At 36.3% G+C, this 21,175-nt stretch overlaps 1 protein-coding gene and 1 non-coding gene across 2 annotated transcripts; both read left to right on the forward strand.

Annotated features, from left to right (window-relative positions):
- Positions 1-4,594: 4,594 nt before the first annotated feature.
- On the forward strand, positions 4,595-4,697 carry LOC118758934 (U6 spliceosomal RNA). Its single transcript, XR_004995883.2, has one exon. It is a non-coding gene; the product is annotated as a U6 spliceosomal RNA (small nuclear RNA).
- Positions 4,698-8,025: 3,328 nt separating this feature from the next.
- Positions 8,026-15,172, forward strand: GMNC (geminin coiled-coil domain containing). The gene is made up of 5 exons (XM_012929105.2): positions 8,026-8,222; positions 9,869-10,043; positions 11,507-11,595; positions 12,436-12,552; positions 13,704-15,172. Exons 1-5 carry the CDS (start codon positions 8,220-8,222, stop codon positions 14,322-14,324), a joined length of 1,005 nt encoding a protein of 334 aa, XP_012784559.1. The 5' UTR covers positions 8,026-8,219; the 3' UTR covers positions 14,325-15,172.
- Positions 15,173-21,175: the final 6,003 nt, after the last annotated feature.

A 21,175-nucleotide genomic window follows, 5' to 3' on the forward strand; every position in this document is an offset into this window, starting at 1 on the left:
ATGAAGCCTTTCCCACTTATGCTTTGTATCAATTGTGGAGTAAGGCCTGGAGCTTTCAACTCAATACCTACCTTTCTAGAATGTCTTTTATGTGATCTGGTTCTTATCTTAGGGTTTGTCTGTAGTTCAAAGCTGAGTTTTTGAGAAAGGAACAGAGGTAGAGAAACAGACCAGAAGCCCCTATTACCTTTAAGAGGTGTTGTTTTCTTGCTGCCTTTAAATTAACTGTGGTGTTATTTTACAAAAAAAAAGGGACAATTTTCATCATCTATATGATTTCAAACATAGTGTTGTGACTATTTTTGCTATTGTAAAAGAAACACGGTCCTTATAAAACGCTATATAAGCACAGGAAATGGAGCCACCATGTTGTGCAGCAAGGAAGCCGCTGCCTCCAACACCAGTGTTCCTTGTGGGTGCCAGTCTGAGACAAGGCAGCTCCACTTCTGCTCCAGCTCCCTGCCTGTGGACTGAGGATGATGGCCCAAATGCTTGGGCCCCTGTTATCCACGTGGGAGACCCAGATGAAGCTACCGGGTCTTGGCTTTGTCCTGGCCCTGCTTTGGCCGTTACTTCCATATGGGGAATAAACAGAGAGAGAGAAAAAATCTTTTATTTTTCTCTGTAAATCAGAATTTCAGAATTAATAAATAAATCTTTTGTTGAAAAAACACGCAGAAGGGCCCGGCGGCTTGGCCTAGCGGCTAAAGTCCTCGCCTTGAACGTCCTGGGATCCCATATGGGCGCTGGTTCTAATCCCGGCAGCTCCACTTCCCATCCTGCTCCCTGCTTGTGGCCTGGGAAAACAGTCGAGGATGGCCCAATGCATTGGGACACTGCACCAGTGTGGGAGACCTGGAAGAGGTTCCAGGTTCCCGGCTTCGGATCGGCATGCATCGGCCCGTTGCGGCTCACTTGGGGAGTGAATCATCGGACGGAAGATCTTCCTATCTGTCTCTTCTCTCTGTATATCTGACTTTGTAATAAAAATAAATCTTAAAAAAAAAAAAACACGCAGAAACATAAAAATTAGAATCAGAATCCTAACACTTCTCTTATTTAATAATCAATGTCATTAAAAAGTTGGTATATGTCTGGGGTTACTTCATTTTTATGAATGTTTTCATTCATGCAAATGTAACATAATGGCTTTTTCATTTCTTTTTGTTACAAAATACTTTATTTAGATATTCAACCAATATTCTGGACATATTTTTACTTAATATTTTATTAAACATTTAAAAATGTTCACATTCATTATGTAACTATGATAAATATATTTGCAAATTTTTAAAATTTTATTATTTTCATGAATTTCTTTGCCATTACTAACTTAACAGAAATGAGCCAATTACATCTTTCTCTTGATGACTTCATTGTTATGGTAAAATATGTTACTGTTTTATCATAAATGTTTAACACTGATAGTACCCCTTTCTTTCTTCACAAGATAAGAAACTATTATACAACAGATATTAAAGACATGTAAATAAAAGTAAACTTTTTCCCATCATTACAATAAGAAACATTGAATTTAGAGGAAGTTTTCTGTGTAATTTTAAAAGATACCTAATACATGTTTCTGAATAATATAGATTTATCCACTCTATGACAGGTGCCATAAGGGAGCCACTCACAATTCTCATTGGTCCACAACCAGCCTTGTACATTTCCTAGAGGAGAAGCAAAATGCACATGTCATTGAAGAACTTATCTTAATATAGAGGATAAAAATCTTTCTTTCTTTGATAAATGGTGACATAAAACTGTACCCAGGGTAATTGATGCTCCTTGATAGAAAAATTAGAAGTGGAGAACACACTTTTATTTTCTAAAATATGAAAATTTCTTTCTATAAATATTTTAAAGAAGGTGGCATTGATTATTTGCTCCAGATACAAACATATGAACACATGTAACCCCATGCATTTATGCATATGTGTACGAAGATATTTGAAAAACAGTTGCTAGTCTATATCTTTGAAAAAAACATGCGAATTCTACAATATGTAATTTTAGTTTGTTTTAGTAGGGTACTTTGAATCCTCTAAGGTATGAGGCTATTTAAATGTAATGGTTTAAAATTACAGTTTGACTATACAGCAATAATTCAACTGTTAGTCCAGAAAAGACAGAGCAATGGTCAGCACCTCCTTCACCTACGGCCCTTCTTATCTAAAGGCTGAGGGTTTTGCAATTTTGCAAGAAATTTACTCATTATATAATGCTTTTGTTGATTCTAATGGCAGTCAGCATTAATGAATTCATAATAATTACATGAATACCCATATTTTTCTCAGAAACTTTAGAGATATAAAAATATGCCCACTCACTATAAATTGCTCTCATGCTGTTATTTATTGAAAAAAAAAAAGGAAGGCATAAAAAGGAGTATGACTAGACACATCTCAATTTTAATACGAAATTTAACTGAGATTTTATTTCATTTTAAACAGAAAATTTTCACTATGAGTGTGTTAATAATTTTACAGATTTTATAGAGTAAAAGATGTAGAAAATATCATTCATGGTAGCTTACCAAATTTTGTATTGAAAAACAATATTGCATCTTCTTAACATTAAAGCTGTCAAACTATTCAAGTTTATCTAATAATTCCAGAATTAGAAAGAATCAGGTCCCGTTTTTCTTTATTATTACACTCTAAATACAGTAGAATTTTACAAAAACTGACCATTTATCTCCTAATTTTTGCCACCTCTAAGGAAGATTGAATGCCAGGTCCCAGTTAGTTCATCTCTCTGTGTTTTAATGCCTTGTCAGTAACATATCTACTGATACTATTCACGGTCTTCCTAAGAAAAAATCCCTACCAAAGAATTTATGAGAACTGAAGAAACAAGGCATTGAAGCCTTGACTGTGAAGTTACTGATGCCCCTGAAGCAGTAGGATTGTTTTGTTTTCAATTATTGTTAGATTAGCATACATCAGTCAAACATTAATCATACCAATTTTAATTATTTATTCTAATGAAGTAAGAGTAAGGTGGGGGAACAGGGCTATAAATGTCCTACTTTATTTGACAAGGAATAGTAAAGGCAGTTTCATGTGATAATTTCAGGATTGAGATTATTATTTTCTTATTAAGCCAGATAGATCACCACAAAGCATAGTTTTCCAACCAGTGGCTCCATGCATTAAAAGTTATGCAACTATACACTAAGGATTCCTCAAGTTTTCGGAGTGGGCTGATGGACCTGAGAGAAATGGGAACTCCGATGACTATTAAGCAAAAAGGCCTCAAGTAATTGTTTTTCAAATGCGTCTTTTCATTTCTTATGTCAGAATTCATAGCTGCTTTCTTTTCCTCGCGTTATGCTCACATAGAAACAGTTTTTGATCGCCACACGAGTTACTGAGGATAAAATGATGGCCATAAGAAATCATGCTGACAACCACATGGTGACAAGACTGTATTCTGTATAAAACCCTAGAAGAGTGAAATTCAAAACTATACTTCAACAAATCCAATGTCTTCTGGTTATGCAACTATACTAAGTAAAATGCAATTGTTGAATCTTTTCATATAAAATTGCAACTGTGCTAAATTTTCTCCAAGGGTAATACTTTTATTTGACCACAAGTGAGAATGAAATGTGATCTTTTTTTTTATTTTTTATTTTTTTTATTGCCTGGGGAGTCAGCTGTTGAAGCTAAGGGAAAAAAATCTGTTAGTAAAGACACATTTAAAAATGTTCCTTATTATATATTCTATGAAGCCTCCTAATGGGGCAATCAAATGAAGTGTCCTCCAGGGTGAAATGGTAGAATATTCCATATGCCAATCTGTTTATTTCCTCGTCCCACCTCCATCACACTCTACCCCTTTCTGTCTGCAGATTTGTTTTGTGTGTAGGTCAGGTTACCTTTTATTTTATTGTATGTTCGACCCGGCAGGAGGTAATGTCCAGATTCAACAACTAAGCTGTTATTAGCAACCTCCTGTAAATCATCCCTAAAAACATAATACTGAGTTATAAATGATCTTATTGTTCCTAGAAAAAAATCATCTTCATGAGTTGTATGTACAACGCTAATACATGTGCTCCTTGATGTTTCTGAATAAGACTGCTCATTGGTTTCACATTATTGCTATGTTTGTGCATTTTTAAAACACAGACTTGACAAACTAAGCATGGTCATACTAATTTTCAGGCTTTATACCAAGCAGTAAATAAATATGCATCAAAGAGGCTTTCAACCTCTGGAGATTTCTCCAGTATATTATTTCAAGAGAGGTTTATCTTCCAATTTATGTCCAATTATTAATAGCACTTCACTATTTAACTTTAGTGTTTGTCTAAAACCGCATTGGCGTACATTGCTACTAAGCTAAAGTAGTTAATGATTGGCAAAACATTTGTTTGCTTAAAATCCTTTGAAAACTTTAAAAAAATTATCTATGTCTAGCTTCAGCCTTGCCACGTACTCTGTTTTTAAAAGTACCTTTCATTTTAAAAGTAGCTTCAAGCAAGACAAATTATCTATCATCTCAATTTATAATTATTTGAGTTTCAACAAGTTCACAGAAAACAATATTTTGAAAACAATACAGATTAAAAAAACTTGCATTCTTGCTTAGGCAACATATATACTAAAATTGGAATGATACAAAGAAGATTAGCATGGCCCCTGCGCAAGGATGACATGCAAATTCGTGAAGCATCCCATAGTTTTAAAACAATAAAAAATTGCACCCAACTAAACTTATCTTTTAATTCTATTTTCCATGAAATCTTGAGGTTTCCTCAAATATTCAAACCAGAATCTCCTATATCGAACAGTGAAAATTGGTACTATTCATTACTAAGTCAGTGAATTAGGAGTTTTGGAGAATTTGTGGTGGGTAGTACTTGACCAATCAACCAGATTGTTCGCCAGAATTTGGAGACATGGTTAATACACCTCCAGGTGTTTCAGTTTCAAAGCATGCAACAGAAATTAGAAGCTAAATGCATTTTGGAAGCATCTATGGTATTTTTATTGTGGCATATTTGCTCTATTATCCATTTGTATTATTTTGAGGGTAAAGAATTATACCTTCCAGTGGTTCACATTTCCCATCTGTAACAGCTCCAAGCATCAAAATGACTCCATCCTCTTGTGTTTCCCGCTGCTCACCTCAGAACTAATTAGTCTTAGTTTTGTTGTTGTTGTCTCAGTTTTTATTTTCCCCTCCCCTGAAACAGTGTTTTGACAGCATTACAAGCATGAGCAATTTTTTTAATTATTATTTTTTTACCTTAAGCTACTCAACAATACTCACTATCTAAAGTTCATTCGTTTCCGTTACCTCCCTGGGTTTGTTCGCCAGTGCAACCTTGTCCCTAATCTGAGAGCAGAAACAGTTCTTTCATGTCAGCCACGACAGAGAGTTATTGTTTCATAATCTAGTTTACCCTCTCCAGGCAGTGAGTTCTAATTCTGTTACTCTCCATTTTAAAAGTGTTTTTAAATAAGGATTATAGAAGCAAGAACGAAGGACCTCACAGAGACCGGGGTTGTCCTCATCTTTCTCTTTCATTCCTTTCCTAATATTGGTCATAGAGCACTTCATAAGCATTTGCTGTGTGCCAGTTACTTCTCTGAGTGGTGCAGGCAATAAGAAACATACAACAAAAAGTAATGTTGTAATGGGAATTGTGGGTGGGTGGATCATCACAGTGTGAACATTACTTGGGATATGTGCACCTCATATTGAAGTAGTTGTGCTTTCAAATCTAACTTCCTGTCAATGCATGCCCTTTCAAAGCAGCGGGTGATGGCTCCAAAACATGAGCCACTGCCTCCTATGTGGGACCCTGACTGAGTTCTTGGCTCTTGGCTTTGGCCTAACAGATCCATCAGGACATTTGGGGAGTGAATCAGCAGATGGAACAACACTGCCTCTAGTGTCTCTGTATCTTTGATTTTAAATAAAATGCAAACAAACTAATAAAGCATTAAAAAAAAAAAAACTACAACTGATTGAGACAAAGAACTTGGCAAGCCAGAGTCAGAAGCTTCCTGTTGTCACATCACACCTATTTGAAGGGGTCTCCAAACAGTTTATTGAAAATGTGTGTCAGGAGAAAATTCATGAATTTCAAACTTTTTCCAAACACTATGAATGTATTTTTTAATTTTATTTCCATGAAGTAGTTTTTGTAGAGTTACCACAACAAAAATACCACAGATTTGATCGTCTGGACAATTGCTGACGTGCAATTCTGGAGGTCAGAAGTCCACGATAAAGATGTAAGAAGGGCTGTCAGTTCTTCCAGAAGCTTTCCTTCTTCACAGTTCAAAGGATGCCATGAGCCTGTTCCCTCTTACGGCTTTTCTATGTATCATTCCTGGTGTAACTTCGTCTTTTCATAAGAACACCAGTCTAACTGGGTTGAGGATGCTTCTTACTTCTTCACTGACCGGCTGTTGACTCTTTAAAGGCCCTGACTTCCAGTATAGTGATATTGGATTTAGACATTTAACATGCAGATTTCAGAGGAACAGAACCAAAGTGTCTATCACACTAGGTATAAAAAAGTTAGGGTTAACTACCATGTGGAAAGTAGTGAGAATAAAAACGCCATAGCCAGAGGTACAAATGTTGAATCTGCTACTGCCTAATTGTGTTAAGGTTGTCAAGTTTCTTTTCTTTCTTTTTTTAAAAAAAGATTTATTTATTTTTATTGGAAAGTCGTGTATACAGAGAGGAGGAGAGACAGAGAGGAAGATCTTTCATCCACGGACCCACTCTCCAAGTGGCTGCAACGGCCCAAGGCTGAGCTGATCCGAAGTCAGGAGCCAGGAGACTCTTCCGGTTCTCCCATGTGGGTGCAGCGTCCCAAGGCATAGAGTTATTCTCCATTGCCTTCCCAGGTCACAAGCAGGGATGGGAAGTAGGGCGTCCCGGGTTCAGAACCGGCACTCATATGGGGTCCCAGCTACGTGCAAGGCAGGACTTTGGCTGTTAGGCTACCGCGCACGGCCCAGGTGGTCCAATTTCTTAACCTCAGTGCTTCCTTCTCTATCCTGTGTAGCAGGGACATTAAGAGTACCCACCTCCCACCGTATAGCTGGTACGTTGAAATATGAAATTCCTAGGATTTGTAGGTGTGTGATTTTGAAGATGGTGTAACCCTTATTTTGTACAATAATACAACAGGATATGTCACGAGAATACAACAATTGAAAACACAGGTGAAATCAACTACTTAAACTGAAAAATATTAGCATACACAATTCGTCAATTACACTACCTTACCTATGAATAGTTGACAAGAAAGATCATTTTAATATGAAGAAATGTACTTTAGATTCCTAAATTTGTGGATTAATTCATTCTTTGGACAAATCGTTATCAAGCACGAACTATGCAGGATTGCTGTAGGTGCTGAGGAGTTCATGGGCAGCAAGGGAGAGGCCACCTTTGTGTCTTTCTCCTGAAGCTCACAGCATGGAATGCAGACCTGTCACCTCCACGTAGAATACTCCAGGAATGGAGGGAAACACAGAATATTAAACAGAAATGTTTGTGTGTGAAAGGGGGAGCTCCACATAGAGGATTGATACTGCACGTTGAAATCAATATATTTCCTAGTCAGAAAACGCACAGAAGCAACAGGAACGCTGGGGTACCTTGGACGGACTTCCCGCAGTGCAGCCCTATGCCCCGAGACGCCAGTTCGGGCTTTTCCAGACCTTAGCCGCGGAGACCAGGGTCGATTTGCCATTGAGCCTTGCCCTGCTTCTAGCTGCAGGGCGAGGGGTTTCTCAATCCTGGCTGCCTCATCGGGTGGCTGGGAGGTCACTGCCACTGCAGACGTCCGTCGCTGGGCAGGCTGTGGGGTTGCACAGGTGCGCATGTGAAAGCATCGCTGCTCAACCTGATGCGGGAGAGCCGCGGACACCGCTGCTGCGCCGCCCCGCGCCCCGGCAAGAGTCCCTGACTGGCAGATCCCAGCGCGGTAGCCTCCCCTGGTGTAAATGACTGTGGCTTCTGTTGAGTGTCTCTTGACCCACGTCACCAGTTTGACAGCCTTGCGCCAAATCAGAGGGCGGCGCTTGCTCGATGTTCCCCACGTCACCTGGAGCTCCCGCACATTAGAACTTCTCTCTCCCAGGTCCGCCCCCTCGGATCCTTTTAAATCTCCCATTGGCTTTAACGACACAGTGAAGAGTGGGCTCGGTTTCTGCCGCGTTTTCTTCCACTGCAACATGGTAAGTAAGAAGCTGGAATTAGCTAGTCCCTGAGGGTCTCTGGAAGCTCAAAAACTTCGCTATTAGATTCATTATACTTTGGTAGCAAGACTGCTCTGTTACCTGCTACTTCAAACAGGCCTTCTCCACTGCCTGTTCAACTCCCTTTTACTGTCCTCTGTAGTTTCTTTTCTTTCTTTCTTTTTTTCTAGTTCTCATCATTTGGTCCTTAGAGATCTCTAGTTTTCTCACTTTTTTCCCCTCCCTCTAACTTTCACTGTCCATTTGCACTCACTTTCAGGCTACCCCTTCCTCCACAATACGCACATATTTGCAAACACCTGTACTTGAAGTACTCAGGGAGTATTTAGGGTTTGTTTTCTTCTCAGGTGTCAATTGCATAATAGCTTAACTCTGATTCCAATAATAACCTCAGGGAAGGAGTCTGCAAACATGCTTTTAGAATAAAAGAAAATGCCTCTTGATAAACTTTTGGCTGAATTTCTTTGGTATGCAGGGCCCAAGCTGGACTGGCTTCAGAACTGGATTTTTTTGTTGTTCAAAATTTAACTTACTGGAAACATTAATAAAATATGATTTAGTTGACTTAACTTTTTTTCCTTTCCATTTGTTTTCCCTGTTTTTTTTTTCCCCCAAGAAAACACCCCAAATCAACAAAAACCTGTGTTGATCAAAGAGTTTGTTGGAAACTGGGTTCTACTGAAATGAATGGCTTTTACCTGATTAAACATTGACAAATAATTAAGAGTGAGCTATTGTACAAATTAACCCAGGATGCCTGTGTATTTATGCCTGTTTAAGCATTTAAAAAGACCGTGTTTGAGGTTTGAGAATTGGGGGGGAGAGTATTCTGTAGATCAGAGTGCATTGGATATAATACCTGTCATGCTGTTAGGATGCAGAATGACTTGGGAAGGGCATTGAGTGCGATGATGCTGAGAACTAATGTTTTCAGTCTTTGATGCCTACTTTCAGCCTTGGTTCTATTTTACTTTTAATGACTTTATGATGCCCTCCTGTGCTTGGATTTGTAGTTCACAGGAGAAAATTTAATGTATACATGTTGTATATACTTGCACACATTCACAGAGAAATATACACACATACACAGATATAACAAAGTAAATTGTTTAGATCCACATGCGATCCAGTAATACGTTGAATGAGTAATGGAAGAAGTAAGAATTTTTGACAACTAAAATGAGGAGCTTAGTCTACATGATGTCTTGTCCATTTCATCTTTCAGGATTACTGGACATGTAATTAAGGTATTTGTGGGAGACAACAAACTAGTTCTTATGACTTTAAATCATTAATAGAACTCCTTAAACTTTGATCATGGATAAGCTAATAGATGCATTGCAGTAGAGAATCCACTGAAACATTTAAAACTTTGGTCTATCCAATGCCAATTTTTCTTTGCCCAAAGGGCCCAGAATCGTAGTGAGTAAACTAAGGAACGCCTTACCCTTTAGTGATCATAGTTTGGCAACTGAAAAACTTAGTCCAGATCTATACCTAAAACCTTCACTTTTTTTATGTGCTGTAAATGATTTCTTCATGTTTCACCCACTCTTTTCCCCATCACCTTATCTCCTGGGATATCCCCTCCTCAATATCATCACTCCTCATACTGAATTTCACAGAACACCATTCTACCTTGCCAAGACCAGCAGTTTGTAGGAAGCCAGAGCTATAATTGCCCGTATTCCACTACAACATCGGAATCTAATGTTGACGTTTCCACGGATACTTGGGTCTCTTTCTGGGCTGCTGGTCTCCTGGACGACAGAGAGCCCCAACAAGCACCGCAGGCACAGGGTAAGTTCTGCTCTTCTGCTTTCCTTGTAGATTGGAGCCCTTTCTAGTACACATGACTGCAAAGCATCATGGGCTACGGTTCCTGCAGAAAGAAGGGATGGCATGGAAGGTTAAGTCACCCCAGAGTCTCCTGAATTTTACAGCTGTAAATCAGCTGACAAAGAATGAAAATGGAATTCTATGCCCTGGCTTACTAGACACCAAATATTCTTCCCTATATTTTAGAATTCTTGGATTCCAAATTCTCTGAGGGAGTTTGTGTCTGGGTCGAGGTTTTATAAACAGCCCTCTAGCAGAATGTTTTTGAAGGGAAGGTATAATTTAGAAACTTTTTAGAGCAATTAAATAATCTTTTGAGTGTGACGGAAAAACAAGAAGACTAATTTTATCTTCTTTTTCACAGAGGAAATTCTATAAACAATTACTTGATATTAGGAAAAAAGATTCCCTTGCAGAGAAAAATCACTTCAACTTTCAAAGGAAGTATAGCATTGATGGAAAATGATGAACACTATAATTTTGATCCATTGTTCAGTGAAGTATACTTGTGACATTAATAGAATTTCTGTCTTAGCAATCAAGTTTTGGGAAAAATTTCCAGATATCTCATAAGTAAAAATCTGTATTGTTGATCCCACCACCCTCCCTAAAGTTTGAGATACAGTTATATTTAGGGAGGAAATTGTTCAGTTCATGATTTATACTACAAATGCCAGTGATAGTGGAGTGCTAGTCAGGTTCCTGTCTCTCCTCTTTCTATTCCCACTAGAATTATTTCAGTAACCGAAGACTTAACACAGAAAGCAAAGAATCATATCTATCATATCTGTACTACATATGAAAAAGAAGGTAGAAATAAAATTGAAATACAGAAAAAAACAGTTAAGACAGTTTATGTGTTGGGTATAGTTTTGGGTAACTCAAATAAGTCTTTAGAGAAGCAAGATAAAAATTATTTTGATGTGGAAGGTGTACCATATTAAATTTCACTTAGTTAGTGTCCTTCAGATTTAAGAGGTAGGCAGATAGGCACACAAGCAGAGTAGCATCCAAAACTAAAATGTGGTTATAAAACCAAACATGATATCATTTAATGCAAAGTTTAGAAAATATAGGGAAATTGAAACATTATGTTTAGTGGTGTCAGGGATTGGCAGGTGTCAATAAATATTTGGGTGGATTAATGATGTAACTGGTTATATAAAGTTAACCAGAAGAACACTTACATCAGAGAAAAATGTGAACTCCTAGAATATCCATCTCTATAATCACTTCGGGATTTTATATTTACTTCTCATACCTTGCTAGCATTTTCTAAAAACTTTAAATATTCTGGTTTTCTACTTGGGGGTAAGAAATATTTTTAGAAAGGTAATTGAACAAACTAAGGTTTTTGAAGTAATTTGGTGATTTTTCTTAATCCACACAAACTTGAATATTCACTTAGTTTTCTTTTCCCATAGAACAATCCAGTGACTCACAGTTTCCTGTTCTGGACTTGTGCTCCTGGGAAGACACTCAACTTTCTTCTCAGCTCTACAGAAATAAACAGGTATGTGTAGGTAGGTAGCCACAATACAGGCATTGGCCACGTTTCAGGCATGTACTCCCTTCTTCTACAAAGTCATCTTTCAGTGTTATAATGCTTTTCTTCTGTTTTGAATTTGATATTCATCCAGTGTAGTACATTTCCCCATAGAAAAGCTAAGCATAGGTTTCCCCATGTTAAATGATATATGTAACGGAGTTTTTCTCTCTCTCAGATCTGCAATTAAGCCCCCACCTCAGCACATGTTAGTCAGATGACCTCCTTGTGCAGTGTTATCTCAGATGGATTTCAGAAAGAGCAAACAATACACAATACAATTGTTTTAAATAAATAAATGTGTAGTGTTTGGAATAAGAGATGTTGGTTTCCAAGATTTTCCACAATTTACAAAACTTTCCAAAATTTTGCTTGTTGATAGTCCTGAAGATTAATATTTTGGATATCTAGTAGATAGATTCATATTTGTTCTCTCTCTCCTCCTCCCTCTCTTTCTCTTCCCCCCTCTCTCTCTCGACTCACACTTTAAACATTTTAAAAATGCATACCAATTTCAGGCAGCTTATTTTTCTTTTATCTCTGCCTGATCCCCATTTCGTTAGTTATCATGTTGAAAAGTTGTATAATCTCTTGAGGCATGTTGTAATGTACTGAAAAACCAGAACACAAAACTGAACAATCAGGGGTATAGATTTAAATTAGGTCTCTGAGGATGAGGGCTCCCTTGGTTTTGTTCATTAAACAAACACAGAAATAATCAAGTCCAAGCAGGTGAAAGAACACTGGTATGTTTCTAAGGTTTCAAAGTCAATATAGTGGATCAGCCTTCATCATTGCCTGTTGCAGCTGCAAGACACTCTGGTGCAGAAGGAAGAAGAACTTGCTAGGTTACACGAAGAAAATAACCACCTCAGACAGTACCTGAATTCTACTTTGGTCAGATGTCTTGAAGGAAAGGCCAAGGTAGGTAACAGACTGGTAATTTGAGAAAGGATGGCATTGATGTAAAGTTTCTTAATTAAATGCAGAAGAGTACAATACCTGCGCCTTGATGTGCCTTTATAGGATAGATTGGTTTTTCCTGATGAATTACATGCTTTTCATGAGCATGTTTATGTGTCATGTCTTTGAAGTATCCAGATGGCAGGTTTTGAGTACACGTTACGAACAGATTTCTCAAGAATCAAATGCTAGTCAATTGGCTTGCTGAGACAACAGTTACTTAAGAAGACACAGATGGGTAGCATTCTAGAGTGGGAAAACTTCTGAAATACACTTGTGTTTTTTAATTATCTATCTGGATTCACGTAAATCACTTTCAGGGCTTCAGTTGCTCTGTAAGTGTATCAACTAAGGTTTTTTTTGTTGTTTTATTTTGTTTTGTTTTTGGTTTTTTTAAGAGACTCTTAAATTAGCCATAAATAATTACATTGAATTTTAATTCACATTTTCCTGTCTTTAACATAAATTCTCTTTAACTCATATATAAATAGCTTGCCTTAATAAGCTGTGTTATTCAGTTTTCTCAATTATGGCCTCAGTTTTCCAAGATTTATAATATTATAGTATTACATAATGCAATATATAATAATAGAATAGAATACTTCATAGAGTGCTTTGAAAATTAATAAAATGAGAGGAAGCAATGTTGTATGATGCTTGAATCAGAAGTTTTGTCTATTTTCAAGTGGCCTGGATCTAAACATCGATTATGGTATCCCCAGAAAACCACTGACATGCCTGTTTCATTAATGGAAATTTTTATTGCATCTATGCAAGATGAAATAATGTCTTTAGTCATGGCTTATAAATTGCAACAAATGACATTTTATTTATTTATTATGGCTCAAGAAATTGTAATCACTATTATCATCATAGTAGTAGTTACTCTAGTATTGAAGAGATGATCTGTTCCTTTCTGTTCTGAGAATATAAAAACGTATGAAGTTTCTAGGTTGTAACTAGTCATCACATATCCTACATCACGGACAAAAGCTATCCTATCAATTCTACTTGTGCCTGAAAAATAAAAGAACTTTGAATATTTTTCTAAAGGATGAAAGTAACTAATAAATATTTGAAAGAGTCATAATTTTCGAATATCACTTTCCTAGAAATTGTTATCATCAGATGAATTCTACAAAGCATATGGAAAATATAGAAAGGGGAAGAGGAAACCCAAACAGCAAAAATACCCTCTAACTGAGACTTCCCAACCCAAAAATGCCAAGAGAAACCTCTCTGCTGATTTTGCTAAGTGTACAGACCAGCCTGGGCCTCCTGTGGATCCCTGGGTCCTTCAGACACTCGGGTTAAAAGACCTTAACACCATTGATGACACTTTATCAGCTAACTACAGTGCCCTCTCCTCTCATCCCAGAAGAATCACTAACGCATTTTCTGAGTTTGCAGATGATGCAGTGGCTTATGAAAATTTTCCCCGAGAGGAACTTCCCCTTGACTATGGAGGTGATAGAACTGTCCTACTGCACAGCACTGCCAGTCACAGGGAAGATTTTCACTTCCTTTCTCAGCATTCAAACTCCCCAGTGGAGCAGCAACCTCGTCCTTACTATACTGCGGATGTGTCACCCAACAAGACAGAAATGGCATTTTCCACATCTCTGAGTCCTCACTGCAACGTGAAAACTCATTCCTTCCACCAGGGACAAGCCTTTGTACGCCGAGATGAGAAGGGAGGCTGGAAATTTACCTGGGTCCCCAAGCAATCATAATGATCGTTCCTCTAGCACAAAATACTGCCATGAACTCTGTTTACAAAGACCTTCCTTGCACTTGAACCTGATTATGGAACACAGAAGCTATTGCCCAGGCTGTCTTCTGCCACTTTAAATGTCACTCTGATTGATTCACTTAAACCTGCAGGGAATGGTTTCTAAGAACCCATAATGAAAAGTGTCTACTCTTCTTTTACTTAAATTTGACTTGTTTACACTCTATCGACTGCCATTGATTTCCTATCTTTGTTCTACCCGTGTAAAGGTATTTTTCCAATCACTGGTTTATTCCTTCAAGACCTAGACAGATTTTGCAATTACAACCAGCTGAACAACTATTTTTCTTTTGTCTAACGGTTTAAAAGAATCCAGTATTTTTACTCTTCTTCCTGTCTTTCTCTTTAATTCCGAAAAAAAATTTCTGCAAAATGAGTAAACGTATTGCACAAAGTGATTGTTTCTGGTTGATCTGATATCTGGGAATGTGACTGAAACAAGTGCCTTTATCTAACAGGTTCTACTAAACACATGGGGATATGAAGAATGTTAAGTCCAGGGCTGTTCAGGAAGTGCCCCACAGTGGTGGTGAAAAAAAAAAGCCTCTTAAAAGCCACTGTAACTTTACCAATGGGCATTACATTTCATAAATTGAAGAGAATTCAAGTCCCATCAAAATGTTAGCAGTTCCTGTAATTGCCTGACATTGTTTTTTTTAACTGGAATCAAAGCATGTTTGAAGAATTGTGTTGACAAAAATGTTATCATTCTCAGCTACCCAGCTATCAACAAACTCTTATTCCTGAACATACAATTTAACATGGCTCACTTGCTCATTCGTAAACTAAGTTTTCATCATTCTACCCCAAATATTTGATAAAGATTTAACACTACTTAATGAGTCATTGCATTAATGAGGTGATAAATACAAGCACTTTAGACTCTGTGACCATCCCTGTGAGATGCAAAGCTACGCATCTGCAATGACCTTGAGTCAGTTCTCTTTGTTGTGTATAGAGAAAGTTCACTCCCTCCAACCTGTATAAGACAAGCAAACAAGCAGAATAATATTGAAACGGTTTCCTCTCAGCTTATCTCAACATGGTTATCCAAGGTAACACTTCTTTTAAGTTTTGATATACATTGAACATTCTATGTACAATTAACTTAAGAAATGAGTCATTTAACATTCAAAATCATTATTCTGAATACTGTTGCAAAACATGCTGATAGAAACAGCTTTCTGACTTCCATCAAAAATAGATACATGAATCCCTGATATTGAGCATTTCTGTATTTCATTTTTTAAAAAAAGATAGAAGTTCAATACTCATGTTAGTTTTCTTCATTCCTTACATTCTCAAAATAATAATACATGATACATGTGCACTTAACTCTTTTGATCAGACTTTGATTGATGACCAGCTCTCATTTTTTTCTTCCCCATCACTAAATAAGATACCTTGCACAACACATGTTTTCAAGACAGTGTTTGCTTTTGGAATTCTTTATCACCACGATACACCTTTTGTTTGTGTTGCAGCTTGGTTATTTGTTTTAGTGATGTGACCAAAGAAAATATTTCCTATAACTCAGTTTTCTTCATAATCCATAAAGACGAATCAGAGAAGTATTAGTATTACTTTATGAAATATTCTCATGACTTTAGGCAGAGATCAAATACATTCTACTTTATGGACAAGAAGAAAAAGAAGAAGAAGAAGAAGAAGAAGAAGAAAGCTGAGAGAAAGGAAAGTGAAAGTGCATTGAAACTAGTATCCACACTCCTGGTGGGTACAATTTCTTTATTTTTTAAAATAACAAAACCTGAAAATCAGAATGAATTTTGCTTTACTAAATTCTAGGAATTGAAAAAAACAGCATAACTATTTCAAAAGTCTAATAATAATACTTTAAAATGAGTAATTGTTGACTAACCTGACTTGGTTATGTGCCTGTCATGTGTCAAGGACCATACCTGTGTTTAGCACGATGAGCATTGTGCATTAACAAAGCCACATGCAGCATCATGGCTTCTAACAGCTTTTAAATGAAACTTGGTTTAAACACTTTACAGTACCTTTGTTGGAAATTATAACGTGCTTTAAATATATAATGAACTATAGTATGAAAGGAAAATCACATAGTTTTGCAATCCTACCTGAGGGCATTTGGTACATATTATACTTACATGTAGAAAATCTTTTTACTGCTGTTGAAGAAACTGTAAATAGCTACCATGTGATTTTATGTTCTAGATTTTATGATTTTGCCATGCCTCTTCAGTAGAACACTGCTATTATTCTAGGAAGGTACAAGTAAAATGGATGAATCTTTTATATTGTATGTAACAGCATACATAATAATAGATTGTCTTCAGCTGACTGGTAATCATGCCCCCATTTGTTTTTGCTTCTTTTGTATGACAAGTATGGACAGATGAATATCATCAGCATTTAGGAATTAATGGTTCTTTCCAAATTCTGGGTATTTTAATGAGCTTTTCAGATGTTAAGCCAGTTAAAGAATCAAATACCTTACCTAGCTCCATGTAAAAATTTGAGTCTAATATCATATTTGAAAATATGATGACACTTCCAATGCCCTCTAGTCATTTGAAAATAAAGCCTTTTCTATCTGAAAAAATCAAAACAAGAAAACATTTACTCGGAAGAGACAGACATTAAATGAGAGGGACTATTTAAGAGTACATTCATGTTAAGCTATAATTTAAAAATTCTTAAAAAATGTTTAAATCAATGGAAAGAATTTTTCTATTTGATCCAATTCCAAAACATAAAAACATTAGAAATTAGCGTGAATGGTGTCAACATCACAGGTACAGTGGAAAGTGGATAGTTAATGCATGGAGTAATAACTTTTTGCTGATTATTGCATCTTGTAGTAGTCAATACACACATCTGTTATGTTTATTTCAGATTAACATGAGATTAAATAGTTTTTTTATTGTTCACTAAGCCAAATAATATTGGTTTACAAATTACAACTCTGTATAGAGTATTTTAACATATTTTTCATTTGTTACAGGAACATAACCAGAGATTCAGTTTTGATTTTATATTGGATATTCTACAGATGTAAAATATAATTTAACATTTAATATTTTAATTGATATTATTTTAAATGATATGATTTTAAATATATCTAATTGTATGAGTCATTTTTAATGAGTCTATAGTTAATAAATAAATGATAAAAAGTATTAACTAATTTTGGTCATTTTTTTTGAGACATTTTACAGTAAATGGTATAATCAACTAAAGGAAAGTTTTGTGTATCCAATACTACTTTAAATTTTATATCATGGACACATTCGCATCTTGTTTTCCAAATACATGAAACAGTTATAGGATTAATGAGCAAAGCACTTACTCACTAGTGATGGCCTGTGTCAGGCTTTGCTAAAGATAAAAAGATCAATATGTGTTAAAACTAACTTCTTAGTCCAGAAAAGATGGGTCAATTGGCCAATCCTCCCCTTGCAAGACCTGGAATCTTACATGGGTGCTGGTTCACGTCCTAGTTGCTCCATTTCCCATCCAACCCCCTGCCTGTGGTTTAGGACAGCAGCAGAGGATGGGCTAAAGCCTTGTAACTCTGCACCAAAAAGCTCCTGGCTTTGGATCAGCTCAGCTCAGGCCAATCTAGCCATCTGGGGAATGAACAAGTAAATGAAAGATCTTGCTCTCTGTCTTTTCTTCTATCTGTAAATCTACCTTTCCAATAAAAATGAAAAATTATAAAAAAAAAAAACCCTAGCTTGTCAACGGACGTTAGAATTGTAATTAAATATGCTTCATCAAAGCAAGTAAGTCACTTGCAATTGAAAAGCTTGTTTCATGGCAGTTGATTTTGTGCTCAGAACATCTATCAAGAATTAGTTTGGAATTTTAAGAAAGGCTGTGATTAGGAATGGATTCTTGAGTGATATTAAGACAGCATTCATCATACAGAAGCTAGACAATAAACTTAAATGGGACAAATCCTATCAGCCTGAAGAACAAGCTACATCTTATAAAATATTCTTTCCTACTTTTTAATAGATTTTTTTACATCTCATTTTTATCAAGATGAAGATAACAGATGTCATGTATTTTATGGATACAGTTCTAGAAAGAAAACCATACTTAGCTCCCTCCCCCTATTTGAACTGCAGGGTGACAGAGATAGAAGGAGAAACAGAGATATCTTCTATTGAGTGATTCACATCCCAAATAGTCAGAATGACTAGGACATGGTTGGTTAGATTAAAGTCAAAAGTCAGGGACTCCACCTGGGTCTCCCCTGGGGGTGTCAGGGACCCATGTGACTGGGTTATTCTCCATTGCTTTCCCAGACACATATGCAGGAAGCAGGATTAGAAGTGGAGCAGCCGGGATTCAACATTTGATGCCAGCATCCCAGGTACAGCCTACAGTGATGCACTATAAGGCCAGTTCCCTGATTTTCTTTTATAAAGTTCTTATTATCCTGCTCATTTCTAGTACGTGAAAAAAAAAGAGGCCAGAAGTAAGCATTTGGATTCAAAGACATATAAATTATGAATGCTTGCATATTTTCCCAAATTGGACATAACACATGCATACATGTTTTGAAATATCTCATGATACTGCACAAATATATAAAATTTTTGTCAGTTAAATTTTTTTAAAAAATGTATTCTTCTGTACGTGTTTGTGTATACATATATGTGTATATTCCCCGCAAAATGTATAAAGTCTTATATAAAGGTTTTAGAATGGTTTCAGTGACTCCACAACAAAGTGAGAAAATAATGAATATTTGCAGATGAAACTTGTGAGCAAGATTTTCCTGAGGTCAATATATACGTTGTCTATTCCTGAGGTGAATGTTAATATCAAAAGAAAAAGAAAAGAATTTGGGATGGATAGTCCCGCCAGTAACCTATCTCTAAGTAGAGATTACTTTGTTATTAGACATTAATAATGTATATTTCATTTAATTTCTTTAGAACATTTCCCTAGTCCATTCCAAAGAGAAAGCAATGACTGAACTTCTTTTACTCTACGTTTTTATGGAATATTGAGGTTATCAATACAGGTTCTGGAAAGCATGTAATTTAATGAGTTGCACATTGTGATACCCATAGTAAAGACTGAAAAACTGGCCAGGGTGTTACATGGGTTGCATTATAACAAGGGGTTGAAGCTCAAGGTGAACCTGCCTCCAACTTTTAAACATTCAAATCTTTCCATGATACTCTGTCTGCTATAGCAGATGTGATACTACGTGGAAACACTGAATGCTCTTCCAGTCATCAACCTCTGTCAGATGACTTTAGAACTCAGACGCAGAGGCCTGAGGTGTGCAGGGGCTTTCAGACCTCTGCTTGCTTCTATCAGAGCACCATTCTGCATTCAAGAGCCTCATGATTGCTAACTAAGTTTATTTACATGGAGGACTAATTCATTCTCTACAATGTCAGTGATCTGAAAATCCTTCAGAAATTTGGCATGAGAGGATAGAATGGAAAAGTAAAATCCTTTTTGGTCAAAGTGTTACATGCTTCTTTATTGCATTTTACTTCATTTTAAATTTATTTTTTACAGCTTCAATATGATTTGTAGACACAATTCTAAGAATATAATGCTATAGCTTTCCTCTCTCCTCTCCCATCACAATTCCTTCTGCCTTTCTTGCTGCCTTTCGTTTGTTTTGGTTTTGAGAGGACATATTTTAAGTTTACATTACAGGAAAGTGCTTTATATTTTACCAGACAACAAGTGTACCAAGTTAAAAGTAAAAGGATGCTACCTTATTGGAAATACAGACAGTGGTTCTAAACAGTAATTTAATGAAAAAAAAATGACTAACTTACACATAGCAAATTTTAAAGTAATCACAGATCACTAAAGCTATTTCAGTGTGTCATTTTTAACCATTGGCTTGACAAAGGTATTAAAATAAAATTTTCTAGTTTTTGCATCAATCTTGCAGCAAGAAAAAAAAAACATTTTTTTTCCTTTTTTGTGTTTGTAGGTTTTTAAAATTTTAGCACTCAAGTAAATGAGATCATACACTTTCTGGGTCTGGCTAATTTCATTCAACATAGTGTCCTCCTGTTGGGTCCATTTGCTGCAAGGGATAGAATTTCGTTCTTTTTTATAGTTGCGTAATATTCTATTGTGTGTATACATCACTAATTTGCAGCCATTCACTTGATTATGGGCATCTTGGTTGATTCTAAATTTTGGCAAGTGTAAAAAATGCAGCTATAAATATGTGGATGCAGGTTTCTGTTTGATTCATTGCATTCAAGTGTTTTGAGTGTGCTAGATTGTATGTCAAGTCTATTTCCAATATAGTAGCACTGATTTATGTTTCCAGCGGCAGTTTGTGAGTGTTCTCCGTTGTCCACTTCCCAGGCAGTATTTGTTATATTCTGACAGTAGTGAGGTGATATACCAGTCTGGCTTTGATTTGCATTTTTCTGATAGTTAGTTATAATGAGCATTTGTTTTCATCTATTTATTGGTCATTTGTATTTTTATTTCTTCTTTACAGAACTCCTAAAATGCTTTTCCTGTTTTTCAAATGAAGTGGTTGGGTTTTGTTGTTTGTTGTTGTTGTTGAGTTTTCAAAGTCATTGATAGAGGCAGGACATTAGTCCGTTGTTATACAAAAGCTCCCCCCCCAAAAAAAATGTTAGGTACTTATAAAGGGAATGAGTCTCCCAAATTGTGATTCTATTATTGAAGACTAAAGCATCAGTGTATTTGTAATCCCTGAGAAAGTCTTTGTCTTCCCTTCTTTATACAGAAAGTAGAATATATCCTTTTCCAGTAATTGCATACATCATACCTTTTTGG

This window comes from Ochotona princeps, chromosome 3, assembly GCF_030435755.1.
Source record: "Ochotona princeps isolate mOchPri1 chromosome 3, mOchPri1.hap1, whole genome shotgun sequence".
NCBI lineage: Eukaryota > Metazoa > Chordata > Mammalia > Lagomorpha > Ochotonidae > Ochotona > Ochotona princeps.

Bases quoted from the DNA above. Each gene is read 5' to 3' on its own strand.
- GMNC (XM_012929105.2), top strand. The intron at 10,044-11,506 runs GTAAGTTCTGCT...CTTTTCCCATAG, and splicing joins ACAAGCACCGCAGGCACAGG to AACAATCCAGTGACTCACAG. The intron at 12,553-13,703 runs GTAGGTAACAGA...TCACTTTCCTAG, and splicing joins GTCTTGAAGGAAAGGCCAAG to AAATTGTTATCATCAGATGA.